Here is a 25624-nt window from a genome sequence, read left to right as displayed (position 1 = left end):
ATATTTCCTACCCATTTCTTCTCCCTTCTCTTCTATTCCTTTTCACTATTATTTATATTCCCCAAATAAATGAGAACATATAATGTTTGTCCTTCTCTGATTGAAAAGTCACAATCTAATTCCATTTCAAGATCAACATTTCAAATGAAGTTTATTTTAAATATATATTGCTATAGTCAGAGATATATTTAGAAAACCAAAAAGAACCATTTACAAAGTTGCTTTATCTGTATAAACACATATTTATATGCAGCAACTAATCACACACTCACACACACACATTTGTAAGTATATATAATTTAATGGGGTGATGACATGGAAGGATGTTTTTTAAACATGTTTGTTAAAGAATCAAATATAGCAATAATGAACCTTGTTATTATATGGTACTTCCAAACAACATGTCCTTTTACCCACACTTCCTTCTAAAATTCCATCCCTTCTTCTTGTGGGACATTAATTTTTTTATGTGACCCAATCACGATTTCACACCCATCCTCACTACTAATATTTTGAAGATATCTTTCTGAAAATAACACATTTAAATAAGTACATTATTTATTTCTTATCTCCAAAGCATAAAAAGAAAACAGAGCAAGATATTAAAAAGGCAAAAGAATATTCCCCAGAAAGCTCTCTTATAGATTCAACCAATGAAAGAAATCAGGTAAATCTAAGAGAACTGGTTTTCTGATGGATTACACACACACACACACACACACACACACACACGCCCCACCCCATACTTTATTGACACTTAGAGCTTCTATTTCCAGAAGTCTGGCTTCTGAGAGCCAATAATTTTTATGATCCTGTCAATGCAACCACCAACAAGACTTTCTGGTTCTTCCCTATCATTCCTGGAAATAGCCCTTTGGGGGGTTCTATACTTCTGGGAATCATAAAAACAACACTGTTGCAAATATACCAGAAGTGACCTCTCCCTTAGGAAAGCTTAACTCCATCTACAGAGGCATGCTGCCTTTTGGATGGTACTCATGACTCAGAGAGCAGGACATTGGTCTACCCTTCATTTTAACTACACACTTGTAATCAGTGAATCAATCCTGTCAAATTGATTGATGGATGAAAAAGAGGAGGACACCTGACATTTTCATGGTGGTTGTGTTTTAAAGAAAATTCCACATCTGTGGATTTTGTATACAAATCCTATCCTCAGAAAAACAATTCTGTACCTGGCTAAATCTTTAATACACATAGTTTCTAGCCTGCTATTACTGGCCTGATCTATCCAGACAAATGGAAATTTAGTGTTTCTTAGGTTCCAGAAGGTACTTTCCAGAGTCACAACATTTTCACAATAATTTTTATGCTCTTTCTTCACTATATTCGTCTACACACAAATAGACTGGTTTTATTCTCATGTTTTTTAAATGTGAAAAATAGTCATATAGTACCAGTCCATAACCATGCAAAGTAAACACACACACACACACACACACACACACACACACACACACATTAGCCTCCATTTCGACCTTTGGGAAATACCACATCTTTACTCTTGAGTTAGGCAACAGCTTCCTACAAAATACCTTTCTTCCTGACAGCAACATTTCACACTGCTCTTTGATTAAGCTAAAAAAAGGTCTCTTGGACTTTCACCAAAACAGCATCATGCTTCTAAGATTCAGGCTCTGAAGCTGGAAAGATCTCAGAGGGAATCTCTGCTCTACTGCTTTCATGACCTTTAGCAAGGAACTTAACCTACCTGGCCTTGATTTTCTTATCTGTAAAATGGCAAAATAAACAGTACCTCTACCTTTCTGAGCCATGTCAATAACAAAATAAACTGTATTCCGAGGACTTAGCACCAAGTAATTGTAAATACCCTCCCAGTCACTCTAGGCAAGTCATCTAATGCTCTGTCTCAGTTCCTTCATGTCACTGGTGGATATTATTTTTATATTTTGTCTCATAGAAATACTACTATGTCTGAAAATATGAAAGCTACAGAGTAAATGTTGTCACAAAGGAGATACCTGATGGTAGTAATGTATCTGGAGAGCCATTGGCAGATGTTTCGGTGTTTTCATTGTTCTCTCCAAATTCCTTCTTATATATTGACAGCATATATGAGATCCTGTAATCTAGTCTGACACTCAGGATAAACTACAAAGAGCATTAAAAACATAATTTTATTTTTTAGCAGCATTTAAAACTACAGTTCAGTACACCAAGAACAACATATCAACATTTCACATGAACTAATTAGAAATCTCAGTTCTTAACACATCAGTTGCATACATACTGATCATTCATAAAGCTAAGAGAAGTCATGCATTTCCATTAGCCAATGTCAGTAAAATTCCAAAACAGTCTTTTGGGAAGCAGAAAAACCTGACTTCCCATGATTTCTCTGACTATTCCAGATAGAGGTATCCAATGAGTGTGGATGAAGAGGTAATGATTTCACTGAGCACTACAGAATACCATCGGCTCTGGGAGGAGAGTGCTGGAGCTGTGACCTGCATTCACGCAGAGTGAGGCCCAAATTTCAGAGATAATAGTGGATTCTGGCTATGGCACAATCCATCTTGGCTCTAGGCTACAAAAGGACAGCTGAAGTAACAATATCCAAATATGCGATGGACTGGCCTCATTGGTGCCTGTTTTTCCTTGGATTGTGGTGTTGTCCTTGTCTTCCTTAACTAACACATTGACAGAAACTGAATGCCAAGAAGGTGCCTGTCTCTGCTAGGCATTATGAAGAATGCAAACACCTGAAGCCCACTGCCTTCAAGAAGCTAAAGCCTGAGTCCGGAAAACAAAATATAGCATTGTTAACATAATTAGAAAATTATCAGGGGCTAAATCATGTAGTATAGAATTCAATGGAGATCAGAGACAGAAAAAGCATGGGCTACAGATTTCTGAGTGGAGAAGGGGAACAAGAGAGAAGTGGTTTTATACTGGGTTCCCTTCCATCCCAGTTTGCCTGAGATAAGCCTGTTTTAACCTTTTATCCCGGCATAATTACCATCAGTGTACCCTATGCTCTTGGAAGAGCCTTGTTTGGATGGTAGACAAGAACGTGCACAAATGGTACTGTCCGCCCTAATCTCCCAGTATTTCTGTGGTAACATACCCACTCCTTTCTCCTCCTTCTCTGGCATTCCTTCTCATACTCCTCTGTTCCAGTAGCACTGGACATTTCTCTCTTGCCTTCTCACATTTGTTCGGTGTCCACTTTACCTTGAAGATCCTCCTCCACCCAAATAACCTGTTTTTGAGATATCCTCCAAGATTCAGCTTGAATCCCTTTTTTTAATGAAGCTTTCTCTGGTTCCCCTAAGTCCATTTTTTTCTACTTTTTGCTCACCCAACACATTACTTACACCTATCTGTCTACCACTCACTTAACACTTCTATTATTTACTCTCTCTCTTTCTCTCTTCCGATAGCTCTCTATGCTCCTTACGGGCTGCAAACATGTTCCATGGCAGTTACGTTTACTTAAATTCAACAAGCATATGCTAAGCCAGGTACTAAGAAAGGAGCTGAGGGTACACAAGAGGGCCAAGGATAAGACCTGCCTATGAAGACATATCATGGGGAATGAAAAACAAACACCAAAGAGTCTTTTTTTATTAGTATGTGGCGAGTGCTGCAACACATATTGGCTGAGTGGATTCTGGGTAAGAGGACTTTCAAAGCGGGGACAGACCATAGGAAAACAGAGTTGAGAGGAGCCACTGGACTTGGTAGTCTAGAGCAGGAGGGGAGCAACACAAACTAGATGGTAGGTGCTTGAAATAAAGGTTTTAAAAAAACTCAGGTAAAGAACAAATGAATAAAACATTAATTGGTAAAACATTTACTTTTAGCTGAAGATTAGTGCTCATAGAATTGTATTTTATAAATATAACCAAAATAAAAGCTTTCATCCTCTAGTATATTTAATTGTGAAAAGTAAATGGAAGGTAGGAAAGGAGCAGAGGGAAGAATAAAAACAAAGACAGAGAAAGACAGTTGAGAAAGAGCCAAAGACAGACAGAGGATGGGGAGGGGGCCGCCTGGGTGGCTCAGGAGGCTAAGCGGCTGACTCTTGGTTTCAGCTCAGGTCATGATCTCAGGGTTGTGGGATCAAGCCCCAGTTTAGGCTCCACATTTAGTGCATAGTCTGCTTGAGAGTCTCTCTCTCCCTCTCCCTCTGTTCCTCTCCACCTACTTGCTCACCCATTCTCTCTCTCAATTAAATAAATCTTTAAAAAAAACAGAGGGAGAGAATAAGAGAGAGAAACGCAAAGATACAAAAAGAGAGAGATGCATAAAACAATGGGAAAAAGAAAGAAAGAGCAGACAGAAAGCAGGAGACTTTGTGGGGCACCCAGTGACTCAGTCCATTAAGCGTCTACCTTCCGCTCAGGTCATGATCTCCCAAGGTCCTGGGATTTAGCCCCGCATCAGGCTCCCTGCTGAGCAGGGAGTCTGCTTCTCCCTCTCCCTCGGCCCTTCCCCCTGCTCATGCTCTCTCTCTCACTCTCTCTCAAATAAATAAATAAAATCTTAAAGAAAAAAAAAGCAGGAGACTTGTATAAGGAACGTGGCTATAAAAAAATTCTTGAAGAGGTGTTCTAAGAAAGAAACATATTCAAAAGCAGCACATAGGAACACAGAGAGAGTGAATCAGACCCAGACACAGAAACACAAAAATCAGAGGGAGAAAAGAGATTCAATGAGAAATACATTAAAAGCCCAAAGAAGCAGCAAGGAGAGATCAGCCCTAACTGGCCCTAGCGCAGTATCTCCATCTCCTCAGTTTTTAGCTGGTAGATTGTTTTTCAACACTGATCTTCTGTAACTGCAAACTGAAATGAGGTCACATATTTTAGAGGTTGTCCCGTGAGTCGTATGATGGTAAACTATGGGCTCATTAGGTCCACAGGTCAGGTGATCACTACCGTTCTCAGTTTAAGAATAGGAGAACCAAGTGATTTTTCGGGGTCATGAACACAGGGTTGGGAGGCCTGCCAAGATTTCTCAGGATTCAGCCTTGGAATTTCTGGAGGAACTGTGAAACGTTTTATGATTATAAATCTAATTACTTTAAATAAAAATGTACAGACCCTTCCAGGACTACTAACCCACTTCTGGTAGCTCAGCCCACATTAAATTATGATGAAAGACTTAGTAAACTGTACCCAGAATCTTAATAAATCCTTGAAAACTCCAGGCTGCATTCTCCAAATCTGGAATAAATGCTATAATTAAAGTATCATAAAACTACTTTCTAAACTTAAAAAAATGCTAAGAATTCACAGTTACAGTAATGAGGAATTTATTCACTAGACCAGTGGGCATGAAATAATAATTTATCTCCTTTAAATTCATAGAGCAAGGTATTAGACTATATTAATTTTAAATATATATATTATTTCTAGCCTCTTGGAAACAAAAACACAAAGAGAGACAGTCATATATAAAATACTAAAACCAATTATTAACATTTTTGTTAATAATAAATAAAATTTTCTGTGAGTTTCTTGCTACAATGATAAATCTGGGTACCTAAAATTACATGTCCAATTCAATTAAAAGTAGAAATAGAGTTAGAATTCAATCTCAAGTTTGCCTGCTCTGAATTCCTTAAGTGAAGGTAAAATGAAATCAGGGTCGATATTAAATGAGAAAATGCATATGAAAGAGGTTTGGTAAACCTCAAAGCACTCCACAATTGTTAGATGTCACCAGAAACACCTTTAATGGAAATGAACAAATGTAACAAATACGTTAAATAAGGTTGTTAACTTAAAATACATAAATTAGAACAATAGCACTTCAGGATATTTCCACAGGGACTTGGAACAAAGAGTGTAAAAGTAACCAGGATACACAATTAGGTATTTGTCACTTCACTTCCATTATGTAACCTACCTGTAAAATCTCAATAATCTTCAGTTTGGTGTCCATCACGGTCACGTCTTCATGCTCTACGGGGCTCCCTTGCTTGCTGGGGTGGATGCTGGGCTGAATGTCAGGTACACTCATGGGGAAGATAGAGCCTCTACTGAGTACCATTTGGGTCATCATCTCTCCCACCCCATGGATGGTTCTCATGACATTGTTTCCTGGCACAAGAAAAGTCTTTAAGTCAACACACATGACATCTGGAGGGACAGGTCTAATAACCAGTTGGTCAGAACCAGAATGACAGCCAAAGTAATAAGATAGGAAAGAATAGCATCAACCCCGCTCTGGCTCTTTCCTTATGGGCAAAGTACAGATACTGCAGACACATTTCAAAATGACAGATTTTAAAAATGAAAGTTGACTTTTCTCAGAAAATGCTTTCAAATGAGGCACCACAGTGAGTTGTGGTAGCTCTGATAACATCCAATTCAGGCCCTTCTGGAACACAGTAAGTCCTACCAACTGTCATACCAATAGGCCCTAACTTATAACAATAATGTGAGAAAACTCTACAATAAATGACTTGCAAGTGAGGATACGAGGATTACATGAAAACATGTAAGTGGTGACTAGCATCCTAATCCTACCCTCAAACCAAGGACTTCAGAGCTTTGCTTTTGTGCTTATGAAAAGAGCTTGTGAAGAGCATTGCTCTAACTTCATTTTAAGGAAAAGAAAGTTTCATCTGGGGAAGAAGCATGTGTTTGCCAATACACTTCCCATTCCTTATCCAGTTGGAATAAAAAATCATTATTCAAAATCCACAAAAAGTAATTATGCTTGAGGTAGTTACAGAAACACAATAGTGACAAACATGATCATTTTCAAAAAGGGATCACTTCTCTTCTACATCGTCTGAGTTTTAACTTCTCATTCATTTGTCCTCCAATAAAACTGCTTATACATGCATTCCCTCCACTGACCATGAGCAGCTGTACCAAAGGATCCTCCTGACACTGCTCCAATTTATGTTCTCCAGCCTGACTGTTGTTTCTCACTTCTGGATTCCCACAACAAGCAGCAAGGATTCAAAGGAACAATTGTCTGCTTTTCTTTCAGAACACTGGTCTTTGCTCCGTGTATGTTCATAGAGCTTTGCTTGAGGCAAAGGCCTAAGAATCTGGCAAATAATTTTCCTTTCCCTAAGTGTCTCAGGGTGCAAACCAAGAGAAAGGGAAATGGAAATAAGATGGGATGAGATAAAACTCTCACTTCTAAGTGAATAGTATCAACTGTAGGAATGCATACAGGATTAAAGGCAAACAAATAAAAGGAAATATGAAAGGATGGCTCAAAGTATCTTGACGGTCTTGTGCTGACCAACCCACAACTTTTATCAGGCCACTGGTAATCACTGTGAAAAGTGAAATGCCTTTTAAAACTTATTATCTGATCCATATATGAAAGTAGTATATGTAAAAGAGCATGGGGCTCAAATAGTACATTTTGGAGTAGGCAGAGACATGACATTTTTTTCTAGAGTGGCATCTTCCAGGCAGAAATTAACTGGTTTTCCTTCTGAGAGTCTATGACCTTTATTTGACTGCTATTTACATAAACCAAAAAGGAAGGAAAGAAAAAAATATATATATGAAAGATAATTTCCAAGTTTGGACAAGATTGAGACAAAGGATTTGAAACAGCCCTCTTTTCTATCAGAACAACCTTGACGCAGAATGCTTCATTGTCTGTGGTTCTCAAGCAATCATAGCAGTTGACTACTTCCAAATCCCTCTACTGTTTGCCATGTGGATTGCAGGGATGCACATCTGGTGGTTGGCAATGGTTTTAGGTCACCGATGTGTAACCAGTACATTTATCCGAATCTTGATTCGGCTATGTATACGTGTTAGCCTCCAAGAGCTGCTTTCTCACCACTAACACAGAACAGGCTCCTTTGTTATTCCTACCCGATTCACACAGAAATCCTTGGCACCCACAGTGTCTGCATCTTATTTAGATTTGCATGGAAAATAATCATTTAATCCAAATGATTATTACACAGAAAGTTAGTCCAGACAATTCTTTCCCCGAAATATAGATCCTGTCACCAAGAAATTAAAATCTAGAGGCCAGAACCAGAATAATATGTAACACATGTTGCCAAAGACATGGGGGGTTCATTCTGGTTCTGCCACATACTTAGATGCCTGTGGCACGTGGTCACCACAAAACTCTCCTGACATCTCCATGTATGGCTAACTGAGAGGTCTCAGAAGATGCTATATTTTCTGGAGTTGCTTGGTGGTGATGAGAGGTGCTTAAATTGTGAACTATCACAGCTTGGAAAACATAAGTCAAATGCCACATAAATCACAGACATGCAAGGCTCCCAAGTATCCATTTCTCCAGAGAAAAATTTGATTCTGGACTTTTGAGATAAGTCAGAGGCCATCAGTTTTCAACACTGCCAAAGAAGAAATCTTACCACTTCTCCTCTCAATCATAATTAGTTAATACCATTAAAAAGTTTTCAGCAGAAACACTACTATATTACCATATAAATCCTCTGGACAAACTAACCCCTAAAAATTCAGCTTTTCTATGCCTTTTATATGAACCCAGCAGCCAGAATTTAGATTTCTGTGTAAAAAGTGTTGAAATGGTTTGAAAACAATGGAAGTCATCTTTGTTAATCAAAAGTAAAAGGAAGGAATTGCTTAGAAATAAAAGCAGATGGACTTTTCAGGGTTTTTTTATTACATGAATGTATGGATAGTTTTACTAATCCTAATTCGCTCAAGAGAAAAACCCAAAAGTAAGAAAGGTATGCATTTAGATTTTCCTAAATGCATAATGGGAATGGGAGCGGACTGAGAATACATAGTTTCTTTATTTCATGGTTCCAATGAGTCCAGTTCCCATTACCAATTCCAGAGAAGTAAAAAGCAGTAAGAAATCCACCTAACATAAAAGCTGACCAGGATTTAATTGTACCTACTCAGAAATGGTGGTACTGCTTGGGAGCATTATTATTGCACTCAACAAGTTATTAACAGTTATGTGAATTTCTAGAAAGCATAAGAGATTTAACAGGATCTTATTCAACTGAAATTTATCTTATGTCTATTGGTATTTCTTTTATTTTATTTAAAGTCATCTTTGCTATCTTTTCCTATTAGAAATATATAACACTATAAATGATAACTTGAATTTTCCAGTTGTTTAGATTTCAGGTAGACATTTCTAGAACCTTCCCAGCATTTATAAGACATCATAGAAATATCTGATTAGAAGAGTTCTGTGAATAACTGTTCAAAGCAATTTAATTGTTCTGTGACTACTAAAGTCAGTTCAGTGTTTTATAATAGAAGCCAAAGAGTGGATAACCCCAAAACCAATCTTACTTCCCTGAAACATACTTTCGTAGTTGGATTTGAAAAAATGCATCTGCCGTTATAATAATTCATTTGAAACAGAATGATGTTAAACCATAAAGACATGACTCAGGAAATCTTCCTACTTCCCATCTCTGCTTAGCAGCTCCTTATAAATCTCCACTTGCTAGAAGACGCCTACACTTTAGAACTGGAGTGGTTTTCTATTTTGAACATTCTCTGGAGCAGTGCTTCCTCCCAGTGGTTGAGGGTCTGGTTATAAAAGGGCTTTTCTATATGCAAAACAAAAACACTAACACAAGATCAAAGCCTTAATTAAGCTACCAACACAAGCAAGGTAATGAGTACCATGGTACCAACCTTGATTAAATGGAAGAATAAGATTTAACACCCTAAGAAGACAATAGATAACCAGCATTCCCAGTTCAAAGTTAGATCACAGTATTTTAGAGAGATAGATAATCTAGTTTTCCATTGGGTTTTAAGCTTTATGCTGGACCTGGTGGGAACCTGCTGTTCTTCTGCTTGGAGTTCTCTTAATGAGATGGTCACTTAACGTGCTTTCTCACTCCTTTATGATTTCTGGTACAATGTCACCTCCTTAGATAGACCTCTTCTGGCCATCCTGAAGGACTGCTATCACTCTGGAAACACGCACCTGCTTTACATTTCAGCCATGGCATCATCACCATCTCATATCATATTTTATATTTGTTTATGTGTTTATTATATATTCCTCTCAAAAAAAAAAAAAAAACACATAAGCTCTATGAAAATAAGCCCTGCCTAGTTTACTGCTCTGTCTCCTACATCTGGAATAGTGCCTGACACACAGTAATCATTCAACAAATGTTTGCTAGATTAACGCACTAATAAAAGAAAAAAAGATTTGATAAACAAATGAACTATTAAAAATGAGACTGACATTTTTATTTAAAAATGGATCTTATCCTAAAAATATTCCATCTTTCATCAAGGTAAGTTTTTGTTTGCTTTATATTTTCCTAAATTTTCTAAATTTTTTCAAAAAACATATAATTTCACGTTACTTGAAAAATTATTCATTTAAAAGAAAAGAAAAATAAAATAGATACCAGTGAGATAAGAATAATCATGAAATCTGCCCATCCCATGTACTTTGCTAGGCCACTTATACTCCTACAGTATCGGGGCATTTGGGGGACCTATCCCACTTTACTCAGCCAGAAAGTGGCAGAGCTTCAGATAGAGGTCAACCAATATGAACATGCAGTTTTTATCCCACACCATGCAGCTTTGCTAATGGACCACCTCTTACAAGTTTCCAAAGATTTTATACTAGAACTCATAAAACCTACCAAATGCAGAAAGTAAAATTCTTTTTTTTTAATAGTTTTTTTTTTTTTTTAAGTAGGCTCCATGCCCAAAATGGGGCTTGAACTCACAACCCTGAGATTAAGAGTCTCATGTCCTACTGACTGAGCCAGCCAGGCACCCTCTGAAAACAAAGATTCTAATTAAAACTGCACTAAAAATGTGAAATTACTATTAATCATATAATAAATTTGGTCACATTATCCCCAAGTGAACTTATCCAACCAGTTTTTATTATATATGATGGGTCACACATTACTTGGAGCATTATATTTGCAATGCACAATTTAATTTTAAGGGCAGCTCGTGCTCAGAATGCATTTATTAAATAACCAATGTTCACCTGGCTCTATACTAGGGACAGTGGAAGTGTCATAGGAAGAGGACAAAAGGAGAAATGCAAACAAAAGGAGAAATGACAACATGGCTAGGAAAACATAAAGCATATCCATAAAAAATGTAAGAACAAATACAAGGCAGTTGAGATAGTTATAGTATAGCATGGGCAGTGGGAAGATTGCATAGGATATTTTTTTAATTTTTTAAAAAATTTTAATTGAAATTTTTAATGTAGTTTTTAAAATTATCTTAGTGTGAGAAAAGTGAAGGGCAGCTTCACTGAAAAGACACAATTTTGAACTAGGCTTTGAATGGAGTAGAAGATTTAGTGTGATCTTTCTAAATTTTTTCACCATCCTATGTACACACTCTTACACCTAACAAAATATGTTCCAAGTCCCATGAGAATAAGGTTACATAAAATGTGCAAAAAAGTCATGAAGAATAAAAAGTATCATATACTTGTAATGTAATGTGTATACTTTTACTACATCTCTGAAAAACAACTATTCTCCATTTGATCATGGCCTATTAGAGCGGCCATCATCCTACTAAGGAATGTGTGGTTCCATCATAGCTCATAATCTCATATACTCTGGCATGATTGACACAGAATATCACCTCAAAAAGAAGTCTTCCAGAGAAGTGGTTTATAAAGCATACTCAGTGGACAAAATAGACAATATACACTTATTTTTCTTCATCCTAAACAAATACTCATTGACTACAGTGTGTTGATGACCCATTTACACATTCCAACTTTCCAAAACCTTAGAATTAGAACAAAGCAAGATCTATTGGAAACATGTTACCAAAATATAGTAATGTTATTATCCATCTTTTTTTGAATATCAAGTAGACTGCTTAAAAGAAAATTATTTCCCATCCCACCCACACCCTAAAGAAGTGTTATTCAAAGGATGGATTTAAAAAGCAATTCATACAAAACAGTGGTTGAGTTCTACATCCTACTTTGGATTTCATCACTGTCAAATACTGACAAAGTCATTTCAATATTCCAAACCTCAAGATTTTAATTTGCAAAACTCACTTTAATTCTTAACAGTTGGTAATCCAAGCAATAAATGAATTTACATGCTGCTTTACAATTGAGATACAATATAGATACAATGAAATGCAAAGATCTTAAAAGAAAAGTTTTAGCACTTCTGCTGCAGGACATATACCCATATGAACCACATGTCATTCAGAAACCAAACATTTCCATTACCCCAGAAGCTCTTTTATGCTTTTCTCCAATTCATCTCCTCTACATCCCTCCTCACTACCACCACCACCAAAAGCAATCAGTCTTCTGATTCATCATCACACTACAGATACGTGCATTGAATAATGTAGTTTCATATGTACGATTTTAGTTAAAATCATCATAACCAAAATGTACTAGTAAATTAATCATTGTTAAAGTACAGAAGGGTCTCTAGTTCTTTGCTACTCTACTATTGCCTCGACCAGAGAAGTTTTTTGTTGATGATTAGTGAAGTCAGAGATAACATGTTTCTTAAATGTAAAGAATGAAACAATGAAACAACAAAGGATAACTAATATACTGAATGATTCCATCAAATCCTCAAACTACATCAACAAGTTGAAAACATATGATAAAATCAAAATATAAAAAGCTGTCCTTAGGTCCAAATAAAACCAACTAAAGTATATGATAAAAATGTGATGTAACAGAGCACAAATTCAACTTCAGTCGTGTTCAAGTTTCATGGGAATCTATATTGTGTCAGTATTACTAAACAGACTCATTTCACCTAGACTGCATTACATTACCCCAGTGTTCAGAATGAATGAGAAAGTAACTGTCCTTGCCTCTGTGGTGGTCAGACCAGTTATCAGTGATATTTGAATCATAAGAGGAATAGTTAAACTACACAAGAAGAGAAATGCAGGTGACACGCTGGCCATTTTCAAACCCAGAACTGACATCTGGAAGTGATGTTCAACTTCAATGTGGCTCCAGGGAACAAAAGTAAGACTGCTAATTGGAAGTTAGAGGGAGGTACATTTAGGATAATCTAATAAAACAGACCTAATAGAACAAAAGAGACCTAATAACTGGAAGTCTTAGAAATAAGACCTGCCTTTTGCAGCAACAAAATCTTGGTCACTCTCATGTTCAAGGAGATTCTAAGTGACCATTTATAATGGGTGTTGGATGAAGATTTAAGCTTGTATATTGTGTAGATGATTTCAACAGTCCCTTTACATGCTAACATTCTATAAGTTTAGGTTTGTGTTCCAACAATAGACCTTATTGTAGGTCACTGGTAGACTCTCCAGCAGAACTTGAGAGAACTGGGGAACTTGTCCCAGTGTATTAACACCTTGAGGCATCAGATTCTGAGGTTCAAACAATATTTATAAATAGAGGAAATAGTTGGAGTAGAGAGGAGGTGAGGACAACATGGCCCACCTCAGTCATTCTCATTATTTGTGAGGTCATCCCTAGGTATTGATTCCACCCTATGAACTCAATCTGGTAATGCTAGCTCTTCCTCAGTTCCAGGAACAATTCATATCACTCCTAGGAAACTCTAGAGGCTTCAGAGTCACTTTATAGCTCAAAGGATAAGAATAAATTCCACACTAAACTGTGAAAGACGCTCCACACACTGTGTGGTGATACTTTTGAGAAACCAAAACACAAAAAACTAAACATGATGCCTTCATTTCTGACAAATCCCACAGAAACACCAACAAACACAGAATCAATCTCCTGCCTCTACTAAGTCAACCAATTAAAAAGTCTAACAAAAATAACTTTATGTATTATAGCTTTATGTGAATAATGTCTGAGAGAACCAAAAGGAAGTTATAGAGGTACTTCGTGACTTAACTGTACTATGTAAATTAGGCATTCATCATACCCATTAAGTCCTTGTGAAATTTATTAACTCACACAGTTAGCATGTGAATATTTCAATCATATTACTCTATTAAGATGGTGCATCAGAGATCACTGAAAAAGTTATAACAACATTAATCACTAAAACTGCTCAAATAAAATTGCAGGGACAAAAATACCAGGAAATACTTGAACACGAACTGGCATTTGTCATGTTCTCTCTCATTCATTGGAAGTTTAGAAAGCCAAACTAGAAGTTCATAAGTAATAAAGGAAAAATAATTCCATATTTGGAATGTCACAGTCTATAAGATATTTTTAACAATCAAATACTTACATATTTATATAAAACATGCAATTTACATACATACATCAAATGCATTTCACTCAATAGATATTTTTGAAAGTCTAATATATATATAATAGTATATTTTGTGGGCAGCCCAGGTGGCTTAGCGGTTTAGCACTGCCTTCAGCTGGGGGTGTGATCCTGGAGACCCGGGATCGAGTCCCAAGTCGGGCTCCCTGAATACAGCCTGCTTCTCTCTGTGTGTGTGTGTGTGTCTCTCATGAATAAATAAATAAAATCTTTAAAAAAAAATAGTATATTTTGCTTGTCACAAGCTGCTTATCAAACCAGAAAGAAATTATTTTCATAGATTTTCTCCCCACTTTGCTTCCCCTGGTCAATAAATCTGAAACATTATTATGGAATTATCCAGGTAGTAAATCTAAGAGTCGTGGAGGCTTTTGTAAGTCTACTAGAGAAAAACAGACTTATAATTACAAAATTAAGAAAGACATAAATATATATTTGGAATATTAGGACCTCTAAATACTTTTGTTCTCCAAATGCATGCATATTTATATAAGGCAAGACACTTGCATACAATCATCTTAATGATAAGTGAGGTATGAAAGTACATATGAGATATAGAAATGTATCTAAGAAGATAAAAGTTTTTTATCTGTTTAGAAGATAAAAGTGTCTACCCAAAGTCATGAGGTATTCTGTTGTATTAGCTTGTGGAACTTTATGATTTACCTATCATAATTAAGTCTAAATTCCAACTAGAATTGGTTTTATTAACAAATGTAAGGGAGGGATAAAATTGATTTCTCTTTTACATGAATATCCAATACCCCCAGGCACAATTGATTGAATAGAACATCCTTTGCCACTGCACTGTCATAAATCACGTGACCACGTAGGTGATGATCTATTTCTGGGTTTCTCATTCTTTTCCACTGGTCTATTTTTCTCTCTTGGACTAACAATTATGTAGCATTGTAATAAACTTGATATTTGATAGTGCATACTTCACAGCTTTGTCCCTCAAAATTGTCTTTGCTACTCTTGGCCCTTCACATTTCCATGTAAGATTTAGAATTAGCTAATTTGGGTAGGCAAAGTGTTCTTAAGCATGCACCAAAAAACTGACTTAAAAAATTAAAAAAAAAATTGGGCTATATTTTTAAAAAGTGTCTAACAAGATAAAACTGTTTAGAATTACTGGGGAAACAGCAAGAGACAGAGTTAGAGATATCTGATGCAAATTATGAAAACCCTTGGGCATCAACTTAAAGAACTGAGTTATTCTCCAGACAGGATGAGAACTAGTAAAAGAGCTCGGGTATGTGATTTTAGAAGGACCCTTATGTTGGAATGTGGAAAAAAGAGCCAGAAATGGAGACCAGTCAGAAATTTACTTCAGGGAGTGAAGAGGAACATTCAGCTTCAAGAGATATTTAAGTGGTAAAACTTTTAAGACTTGTAATTGAAACTTTGTTTTTGAGACAACCCAACCATTCACGAAGGGATGACTGTTGGTTTAAAAAAGCTTTTTTGATCTGACCTGTAAAATCAATTCAAGTAAAATCAAAACTCTTTAATAGACACCTAAAGTTTAGTACTAAACTTTCTTGGAAACTAAACTTGGGAAAAGTAGAAAACAGCATCCCTGCAGATGAAGACGTCATCTAGATAGAGTACAGTATGCAGAAAGGACATCAACTATAGGGCTGTGGGTTTTTTGTTTTTTCATTTAAGAAAGTGGAGAAAAAGAAAAAGAAAAGATATCTGAATTCAAAATTTGGCGCAGCAAACCACAAGCTGTGTATGATCTTAGGCAAAGTATTTACCCTCTCTGTAAGCCTATTTCCTGGACAAAATAGTGACCATAATACCTAATTGCTGGAGTGTAATAAGGATTAAAAGTAAAAGTATGTAAAAGATCTAGAGGTGTGCTAATATAAATAATAAATACCCTTTTCGAGTAATTTTTGCCAACGTGTGACCTGGCACACGGCAGAAACTCAGTATAAAGTAGACATATTACATAGTTATTCTCCACCTATTTTTAGACATGCATTTGAGTTTTAAAAGGAACACGATCTAACATAAATCCTGTGTTTGAAACTTTCTTGATATATGGAGAGAGGATTAAGCCCAGAGGGAGATAAAGTCCTTTTAGGCTTTATTGATAACTAAGAGAAAACTGGGCAGTTACACAGGCATTTTTTTTTTTAACTTACAAAAGCTTAAAGCTGGGAGGGGTGGGGCAGGGGCAGGTAGTATAAAAGACATTATACATTAAGCTAGAAAGAACTCAGAGGCACAGTCAGCATAGCACAAAGCTGTGAGAGAACCAGCCTCAGAAGATGAGAAAGTCACAGAAATCTTCCTTCATATCTGAAGAAGAGGATTCCAGAAAAGACTTGCTCCCTAGAACAGATTTCTGATACCAGTGATTCTGGGGCATTTGGAAGTAGACAGTTTCTAGAAAATTTTCATATCTAGAACTTTGTTTTGCATTTAATGTTTTAATGTTGTTTTTACTTTTCTCCCTACACTCTATTTCCTATAAGATCAAATCATTTTTATTTTTCTTCCTAATCTGTATTTCCTAGGAGATCTTAATCTTGGCCTACAGTTCTTCCAATCATGGTACTTTTCTGGAAGATATCTATGGTGGATGATGTGATAGTCTCGCCCAGATTCCCTTTCAGGGATCAAGGACAATATACTGCCCCAGCTGCTGGAAGTGCTATTCAGACAACAGCCCTCAAATGTCAGCCCTATACGGGGACTGACTAGTCTGAAGAGAGCCACCTCAAACAAGGCCCCACATCCATTCCAGGGCAGCCCATGGAGGCATAAAGGCTCAGCCCCACCCTCACTCCCTAGGAGACAACTCTGAAAAGACATCCCAACTGCAGACATCTCCCCTCACCCCAGAGTTTTCACTAGGTCTGCGTCACAATCTGATTCCTCTCTTTGCCCAATTCTGCTTCTTTCCCTTCCATTCCACTGGTGTTGATCCTAAGAGGAATCTAATAAATCTCCTTCATGCTAACCTCTGGTTCAGGGTCTGTTTCCTGGGGAACCCAACCTGTAATAAGTAACTTCAGAGATTCAGGGACATTGGCATCATTGTTGTTGCCATTGTTGTTCTTCTTTAAAAATCAGTGGAAGATGGGGCGCCTGGGTGGCTCAGTCGGCTGAGTGCCCAACTCTTGATTTCGGCTCACATCATCATCTCAGGGTCCTGGGATCGAGCCCCTGGTATTGGGCTCCATGCTCAACGGGAAGTCTGCTTGAGAGTTCTTTCTCTCCCTGTCTTTCTGCCCCTCCTCTCTCTCTTTCTCTCTCAAATAAATAAATCTTTTTTTAAAAAAAAATCAGTGGAAGACTCTCAAGGTATTATGAGAACATGCTCATCTGACACAGTGCTTACATACAGAGGGATAAGAGAAAACCTAACACTGTGAATGGGATTACACAGATATCTCTACCGCTTCTCTGAATGAAAAGCTTTTTTTATTAGAAATACATGATCCCAATGGAAAGAAGGAGTAAGCAGAAGGGAAGAACATACAGGAAGTACGCAGGTGCGAGGAACAAGACACATACCGGAGGTAAGACATATGTGTTCGAAGCAAAGGGACATCACTGAAAGCAGAAATGAGGGAGGACAGGTCAGAGGACAGGCCATCCAAAGGAGAATCTTGAGAGGCAGAATGGGAAAAACAAGTTCAGAAATTGCTGCAAGGGATTTTCAAATGAAGAATGGTAACGGTGCTATCTTCCCCCACAAATAATCCTTGCTAACACTTCTGAGCACTGTGAACTCCCACACAAACTACACACATTACAGAGACCTGGAAAGAGCTTGGTCAGATTAAAAGTTAAAAGAAGTTGAAGGAACACTTGAAAGAGTCTTGAAAATAGGTACCTGTTCTTCAGTTATGGTCATTGTACTAAATCTTATTTCTGTCCGTTGTCATCCCCACCTCCACATACGTATGTCCTCAGCCTCACCTGCACCTGGTAAATCCTTGCTTGCTTGCTTTTTTCATGATACACTCTATATTTTAAGTGAATAAAGGCTTCTGGTTTTCAGGCATTCTAGCTGGTGGCTTTACAAAAGAGCAATCACAGCTATTAACCAGGAGAGTAGTGCTTCATGAATATTGGCTGAAAGTGTTTTGCAACACACGTTAAAAAGAACACCATTCAGTGAGTGAAAGAGAGTTACATACTAATCTTCCTAAGAATCACAGTTTTTAACTGAAAGAGCCCATAAAGATCACAGTTAGACTAACCTAATTTTATAAAGGAAGAAACTATTTTCTAGCAGATATTTTGCCTGCAAATACTTTCTTCCTTTCCCACCCATATAACAATATTAAAAAATGTTTCTGCTCCACCTCCCATCTCAATTTCCCTTCTTTTTAACAGCAATGATGCTGCCAGAAAAAGCATTTCAAGGTGGATCATGCAAAGTCCCTGCCAAGCCAAAAAAAAAAAGAAGTTAAACTGAAGAAATGGCTGGCTGGTTGTTTGCCACTAAACAGAGAGTTAGCTTGCTCTTACTCTCTTCTCCAAATCTCCTGGGGCAAGGAATGCTCCCAGACAGACATATAACCAAAGTGCCTCTTCCCAATCGCCCGTCTTATCTCTTCCCTCCCCTGCGTGGGACCCACAGGACCATAAATCACCCAGTGCAGTTCCAATCCTTCCAGGGCACTGTTGTTATCTGTTTCTTATTCTCTAAAACCAAAGGCACTTCAGCTCCAAACCTGCAGCTTCAAAAGAAAGGAAATCCTAAAAGTAAATGGAACTCTCCCATTGACATTTTTAGTGATTTCCCATTATTAACATTACAACACATATATACCAACAAAACAGATTACCTGGTCACTGATTAGGAACTGGCCCACATTTCAGGGCTTGACTATGGAAACTCCCAAGAATTTGAAGTTGTAAAACAGCAAAATGATAAAAGATCTAAAGAAAGTATTCAGCTCTTGTTTGGTCATTTTCTGATATATTGCCTTTTCAAACTGTGGTGAGTTCAAGGATGGGGAGAGAATTGTGAAAAGAAACTGTAGCACGGCCTAGACACCCTAACTAGGCCTACATCGTACTCCTGGGTTAAAATGTCATAGCTCCATGTTGGAGGTTTAAATTTGAATCCCAGTTCCATTCAAATGACAGACAAGTGGAAGGATATTGACAGAATAACTAAATACTGAGCTAGATACAAACATGCCCAGACTGTGTCAAGTTCTGCCTCTTTTCAAATGGTGATAGGGCTTTCTCTCACTACTCAGAGTTAACATGCTATGTGGTTCATTAGAAAAATATATGTTATATTCACATTTGTTCCCAAATATTTGAATGACTATCTAGGAGAACAAAATACACCCATCTTGCTATTTAAAAAATGATCTTAATTAGTAGTAGGATCAATCCTTGAATTGTATATCCTTCAGCAGCCATAAAAAGGAAAAAAAGAACAATTTTTTAAATAGAATACAGTTTCAAAAGTATGTTGAAAATATCTGACTTACCAGCCAGAGAAACACAAACATCATATGATTTCCCTCATATGTGGAATTTAAGAAACAAAACTGATGAGCATAGGGAAAAGAAAAGAAAAATAAAATAAGACAGAAAAGGAGGCAAACCATAAGAGACTCTTAATTCTAGGAAACAAACTGAGGGTTGCTGGAGGGAATGGGGGGGAGGTATGGGGTAACTGGGTGATAGGCATTAAGGAGGGCACCTGATGGAATGAACACTGGGTGTTATATGCAACTGATGAGTCGCTAAACTCTACCTCTGAAACGAATAATACACTGTATGTCAATTAAATTGAATTTAAATTTTAAAAAAATTAAAGAAAATATCTAACTTCTCAGCCAGCATATGCTTTGGCTTTTCAGTTCTATATATGACAAAGAAGAGCACTGCTTGACATAATCCTTCTACCCAAAAGATCAATTACACTGAATGGTGCCTGTGCATTTTAAATCACTGAGAGCAAATGATAGGTATTAGGCAAAGCAAATTGACTCAACAGCAGAGCCTGCTGGGAGTGAATACAGTTGTTTGAAAACAGTATTTCTTTTCTTAAGTGAGTACATAGCCAGTGAAAGGTATTGGACTGGTGGTTCTGAGGGTTAGGATCTTCTATTTCACTAGAACACAGGCCAGGGCAGTGCCAGCTCCCAGCGTCTCCATGCCTGCAGAATTTTCTAAACGGACCACCTCAAGGCATAAAAATTAAAAGCTTCCTCCGAGCCTAGCAATTTCTGGCCAACTGAAAGCCACTGTGATGGTGAGCAGTCACAGCCCGGGGGCTAGATTCAGACTCACAACCAATTCTAGGACGAGGACGACTCACAGTGGCACGGAGTGGGCTGCACTGTTTCCAGAGGAACCAGAAGAGGAAAGCTTCTGCAGCCACCACTCTCCAAGCCAGCCATCCCCATCCCCTCAGACACTAATCAGGACATCTAAACCGGCCGGATTTCCCCGAAACACAAATGAATGCCGCACAGGCACGCCTTCCTTAAGACAAGTGTCACTGAGGGCCACATGAAATGCAACCCCACGGAACTACAAACCCTTTCTCCTGGACAGGCCTCTTCTCCCGCCCCCCTGGGTCTGACCTGCCAAACAGCCAGCAAACACATTTCTCTGAATGTCCAACCCCAACTGTGCCGGAGCAGAATTAGTACGTGGTAAGTAGATCAAGAGGATAAAAAAAGACCTGGTTCTCTTGCACAAAACTTTCCAGACACCGTATGAGAAAAGAAGATTATTATCACTTACTTGAAGGAACTGGTTCATCTAGCAACAATGCTTATAAAACTACTTCCTATTTTTAAAATAATCGTGCTTTGTAAATGACTTCCAATTAAATAAAGTTTCACTAAAATGGGAAAATATAATCTAGATCACTTAAGATGATGATATACTGGGTATTGCAATGTGGCCACATTGCTATGGCTCCCATGAGTTGTTCTTTCAAGTAACAGTTCCTTACCACCCCTCTCCCCAGCGGGCGCCCCAGGTACTTTCCATAATCTGGGATTTCCTCTCTGGCACCAACCTCTGTCTCATCCTGTACCACAGGAATTTTTCCCAGGCCTGAAAATCCTGTCTCCACATTTAGAGATTCCAGAAATGTGTTCTCTCTTGCTCATTTTGTTAAGAATTTATAGAGTCTAATAGAACCTTTGTTAGGAATTTATAGTCTAATAGAACTCAGCTATAATAACACACCTCCTAGTAGAGATGGAAAGTAATGCTCCGAGTTTGAAGTGTCATCTCATATATAATAAATCATTTTCCTACTTGGCTAATTATTTAAGTCGTTAACTTTTTTGTTTGGAAACATTTTCAAATTTATGAGGGGAGTTGAAAGAATAATAAAAAGAATTCCTATAATACCTTCGTCCCAGGGGATCCCTGGGTGGCTCAGCAGTTTGGCGCCCCTTCAGCCCAGGGCGTGATCCTGGAGTCCCAGGATCGAGTCCCGCATCGGGCTTCCTGCGTGGAGCCTGCTTCTCCCTCTGCCTGTGTCTCTGCCTCTCTCTCTCTCTCTCTCTCTCTCATGAATAAATAAATAAAATCTTTAAAAATAAAAAAAAAACCTTCTGTCCAGTTTTATGAGATTCACAAATTCAGCCATATTTGCATCCTCTCTCTCTCTCTCTTTCTCTCTCTGTCTCTCCATACATAAATACATATCTTTCCTGCACTATTTAAGAGTCAGTTCCACAAATCATGACCTTTTAACTCTCAATTCTTCTCCTTGTATTTGGTAAAAACAAGTACATCCTCTTACATAACCACAGTACAATTATAAAATTCAAGAAATTTGATCTACTACCACAGCCTAATATACAATCCATATTCAAATTTCACCAATTGTGCAATAATATCTTCTGTAGATGATATTTTTCCTGATCCAAAATCACATATTGTATCTACTTGTCATGTCTCTTTGATCTCCTTTAATCTGGGAGGGTTTCTTAGCCTTTCATGACATGAGCATTTTGAAAAGTTCAAGCCAGTTGTTCCCACAATTTGTACTTGTCTCATAATTCTTCATGATTAGCTGGACATTCTGAATTTTTTCAGGGATACTTAATAGGGTATACTATGTCCTTCTCACTGCATCACATCTAGAGGCACATGACATTGCTTTGCCCCAGTTTCCTTTTATTTTAAACTTTGAATTTTGTTTACTTAGCTTAAAAAATCCATATTTATAAAACTGATCCCGTATAAAGTGTTCACTTTTTAAAAATTTATGAACCAATATTCTACCCTCAGTTACAATTTTTCTAAAATATTAGCTCATTGGACTACCTCATGGTATGTACTGCACTATTTTTTGTGGTTTCCATGCACCCAGCCCACACCTTTGTATATTAAACTCCCTAAATGCTGAGTGAAGTAAGTCAGTCGGAGAAGGACAAACATTATATGTTCTCATTCATTTGGGTAATATAAATAATAGTGAAAGGGAATATAAGGGAAGGGAGAAGAAATGTGTGGGAAATAACAGAAAGGGAGACAGAACATAAAGACTCCTAACTCTGGGAAACGAACTAGGGGTGGTGGAAAGGGAGGAGGGTGGGGGGTGGAGGTGAATGGGTGACAGGCACTGAGGGGGGCACTTGACGGGATGAGCACTGGGTGTTATTCTGTATGTTGGTAAATTGAACACCAATAAAAAATAAATTTATTAAAAAAAAACTCCCTAAATTAGAGAGTGCTGCTTCCTGCTTGGTCTTCAATTGATACACCACTGGAGTAGCATTCTCCATAGATCTCCATATCATCATGACTTTCCAGAAGCTCTGGATAACTAAGGCACCTTAACAGGCCCTAAACAGGGATGGCAAATGATATTAATCATTGGATGAAGAACATTAAATTTACATTATATGGCTCAATATTGGTAGCAACATATATACCCAAGCTTTCTATACTGTAAAACTGTTATTTTATCTCTAGATTTTGCTGATAAGTACAGATCTGATCAATTCAGCTTTCTGTCATCATCATTCCTCAAAAAATTTGATGACTAGATAAAGAAAAAAGTATATACATATATATTAGCTCACTGGACTGATAAATAATCAAGTGGTACAAACAATAGGAAGACTAATTTCTTATGCTTTAACTCATAGCAATGCTGTTAACTTACTAGGGCATCTTAGGCAAGTTAATCTCCCTGACTATGCTTTTCCATATTTGTACTTGAAGATAAAAGTTTCTAAAAAGTTAACAATGCAAATTAACATTAAACAAATGTTGAACATTAATAAAAGCAAAAATGATTCCTCGGGAAAGATTTCTAGAGGTGAGTACAAGGAAGAAAGCCCAGCATAACATCTCTCAGAAGTATCAGCTGTAATTCAATTATAATTGTTACTAAATCATGCTTAACAACAAACCATCTTTTCTCACAGTTTGTATTATGTACCCAATCATAGGAATGTGTAAAAAAATAATTTTCTCCCTGATTTGCAGACATCAAGAGAAGAGATCTTAAAACTATGGTCCTTAATTCAAATTAATTTCAACACACCAAAACCAGGATAACAGAATTCTGGGGTATTTACTAGTAAGAGAATAAGCACATTCTTTCAGATTCCAAAAATCTAGCCAAAACCCACAAACCCCATTCTACCAATTAGGAAAATGTATTTCCCCAAATCAAGAGACAGTGTTCTACTTGACATACCTGTCTCAAAAGGAAGAAACCTCTGAGTCTCGGTTCATGCAGTGCATATATAGATACTTCTCATCGATAAAACATAAGGTTTCTTAGAGAATTATAATTGGCTCATAAAAACTATTATGAATCTATTTTAATACTGGAGTAAAATTGTGGTGTTCTATATTTTAATAATGTAAATTTAATAGTGCCATTTTTAAGCACAAATCATACTATGCAGGAGGTAATCCATGTAAAATCACTTAGCACGTAGGGTAATTCAATGAATATTAGTTACCTAGGAAATATATTCATATAAGCCTACAAACAATTAAAATTATCTAGCATTACTTTTTTACTTGGCTTCCAAGATCTCACATTGTCCTGGAGTTCTTTCTCACTGGCCACTCTTATCTGATGGCTCAATATTGGAGGGTCCCAAGATTCAATCTTCAGACCTCATTTCTTCCTCATCAACGATCACTCCCTAAGTGATCTTATTCAGTCTGAGATTTTGAATGTTTTCTATGCACTGATTCTGACATTATTTTTTCTACCCTGACATTACCCTAAAGCTTCATTCGTATATCCAACTGTCGACATAACATCTCCACTTGGATGCCCAATAGGTATTTAAACCCAATGTTCCCAAATAGAAATCCTGATTTGCCCTCCAACACCCTCATCCACCAGTCCTTCCTACCCAGATAATAGTACCATATTCACTTGAATGTTAATTCAAACCCAGGAATAATCTCTGCCTCTCCACCTTCTCATTTCACATTCAAGCCCTATCAGTTAAGACTATAAAATTTTCAATTCACCCACTTCTCTCCTACTCTTAAAACTATTCTCCTGGTTCATCACCATCACTCAATTCCCCAACAGCCTCCTAACTATGGTCTTCAACCACTATGCCCATATCAGTATTCTCTGTTCTCTACTCATCAGCCAAAATTATCGGATCCTATCAATCCTTTCTCAAATCCTTCCAAAAGTTGCCCATCAAACTCAGAACAAAATTCAAATTCACAGGTCTGCACGGCTCTACAATCTAGGATTCTCCAACCTTCTCTCCTACTATTCTTCCCGCCCTCACTTTACCCCAGCCAAAACGGCCTTCCTGCTACTCCTCTCACTTGTCAAGCTTATTCAGCCTCAGGGCTGGCTTTCCTTGACAGATGTAGGTCTCTGCTCAAATGTCAGAGGTCGTTCAGTCCATTCTGTCCTCCCCACTTACTCTACCACTCTCCATATTGTCCTACTTTATTTTTCTACATAGCATCATCTGATGCTATAGTGTAGACTCATTTGTTTATTCTCTGTCTCCCCAGGTAGGGAGAAGGGAGGAATTCTATCTCTGTATTAATTGTCTGTCCTCATTGTGGCTAAGGAGTTTATCTTCTTTATTTCCAGTGAGTAGCACAGTGTCTGGCATGCAATAGTAACTCAATAAATTCTTGTTGAAAAAATTAATTAATGGTTCTTAAATTGCTGAAAGGATGATTAAAATATCAGAGATGAATGGATTCCATGAGAAAATATGAAAATCATGAATAATCTATAAAGAACTTATCAAACTCAACACCAAAGAAACAAACAATCCAATCATGAAATGGGCAAAAGACATGAACAGAAATCTCACAGAGGAAGACATAGACATGGCCAACACGCACATGAGAAAATGCTCTTTTCACTTCACTTGCCATCAGGGAAATACAAATCAAAACCACAATGAGATACCACCTCACACCAGTGAG

The 25624-nt window shown here is 37.4% G+C and overlaps 1 protein-coding gene across 4 annotated transcripts in view; it reads right to left on the bottom strand.

Annotated features, from left to right (window-relative positions):
• Positions 1 to 25624, bottom strand: part of ITPR2 (inositol 1,4,5-trisphosphate receptor type 2) — a 472511-nt gene that overhangs the window by 288537 nt on the left and 158350 nt on the right. For all 4 annotated transcript variants that reach the window (XM_077870671.1, XM_077870669.1, XM_077870668.1 and 1 more), the window contains 2 exons: positions 5899 to 6092; positions 2004 to 2133 (listed from right to left, as the gene is read on the bottom strand). In XM_077870671.1, the coding sequence (XP_077726797.1) occupies positions 2004 to 2133; positions 5899 to 6092 (324 nt within the window). The remainder of the gene's footprint in view (positions 1 to 2003; positions 2134 to 5898; positions 6093 to 25624) is intronic.

The sequence above is a fragment of the Canis aureus genome, chromosome 25, assembly GCF_053574225.1.
Source record: "Canis aureus isolate CA01 chromosome 25, VMU_Caureus_v.1.0, whole genome shotgun sequence".
Classification (NCBI taxonomy): Eukaryota; Metazoa; Chordata; class Mammalia; order Carnivora; family Canidae; genus Canis; species Canis aureus.
The sequence above is the reverse complement of the archived record's forward strand: the minus strand, read 5'-3'. Positions and strand labels throughout refer to the sequence as shown.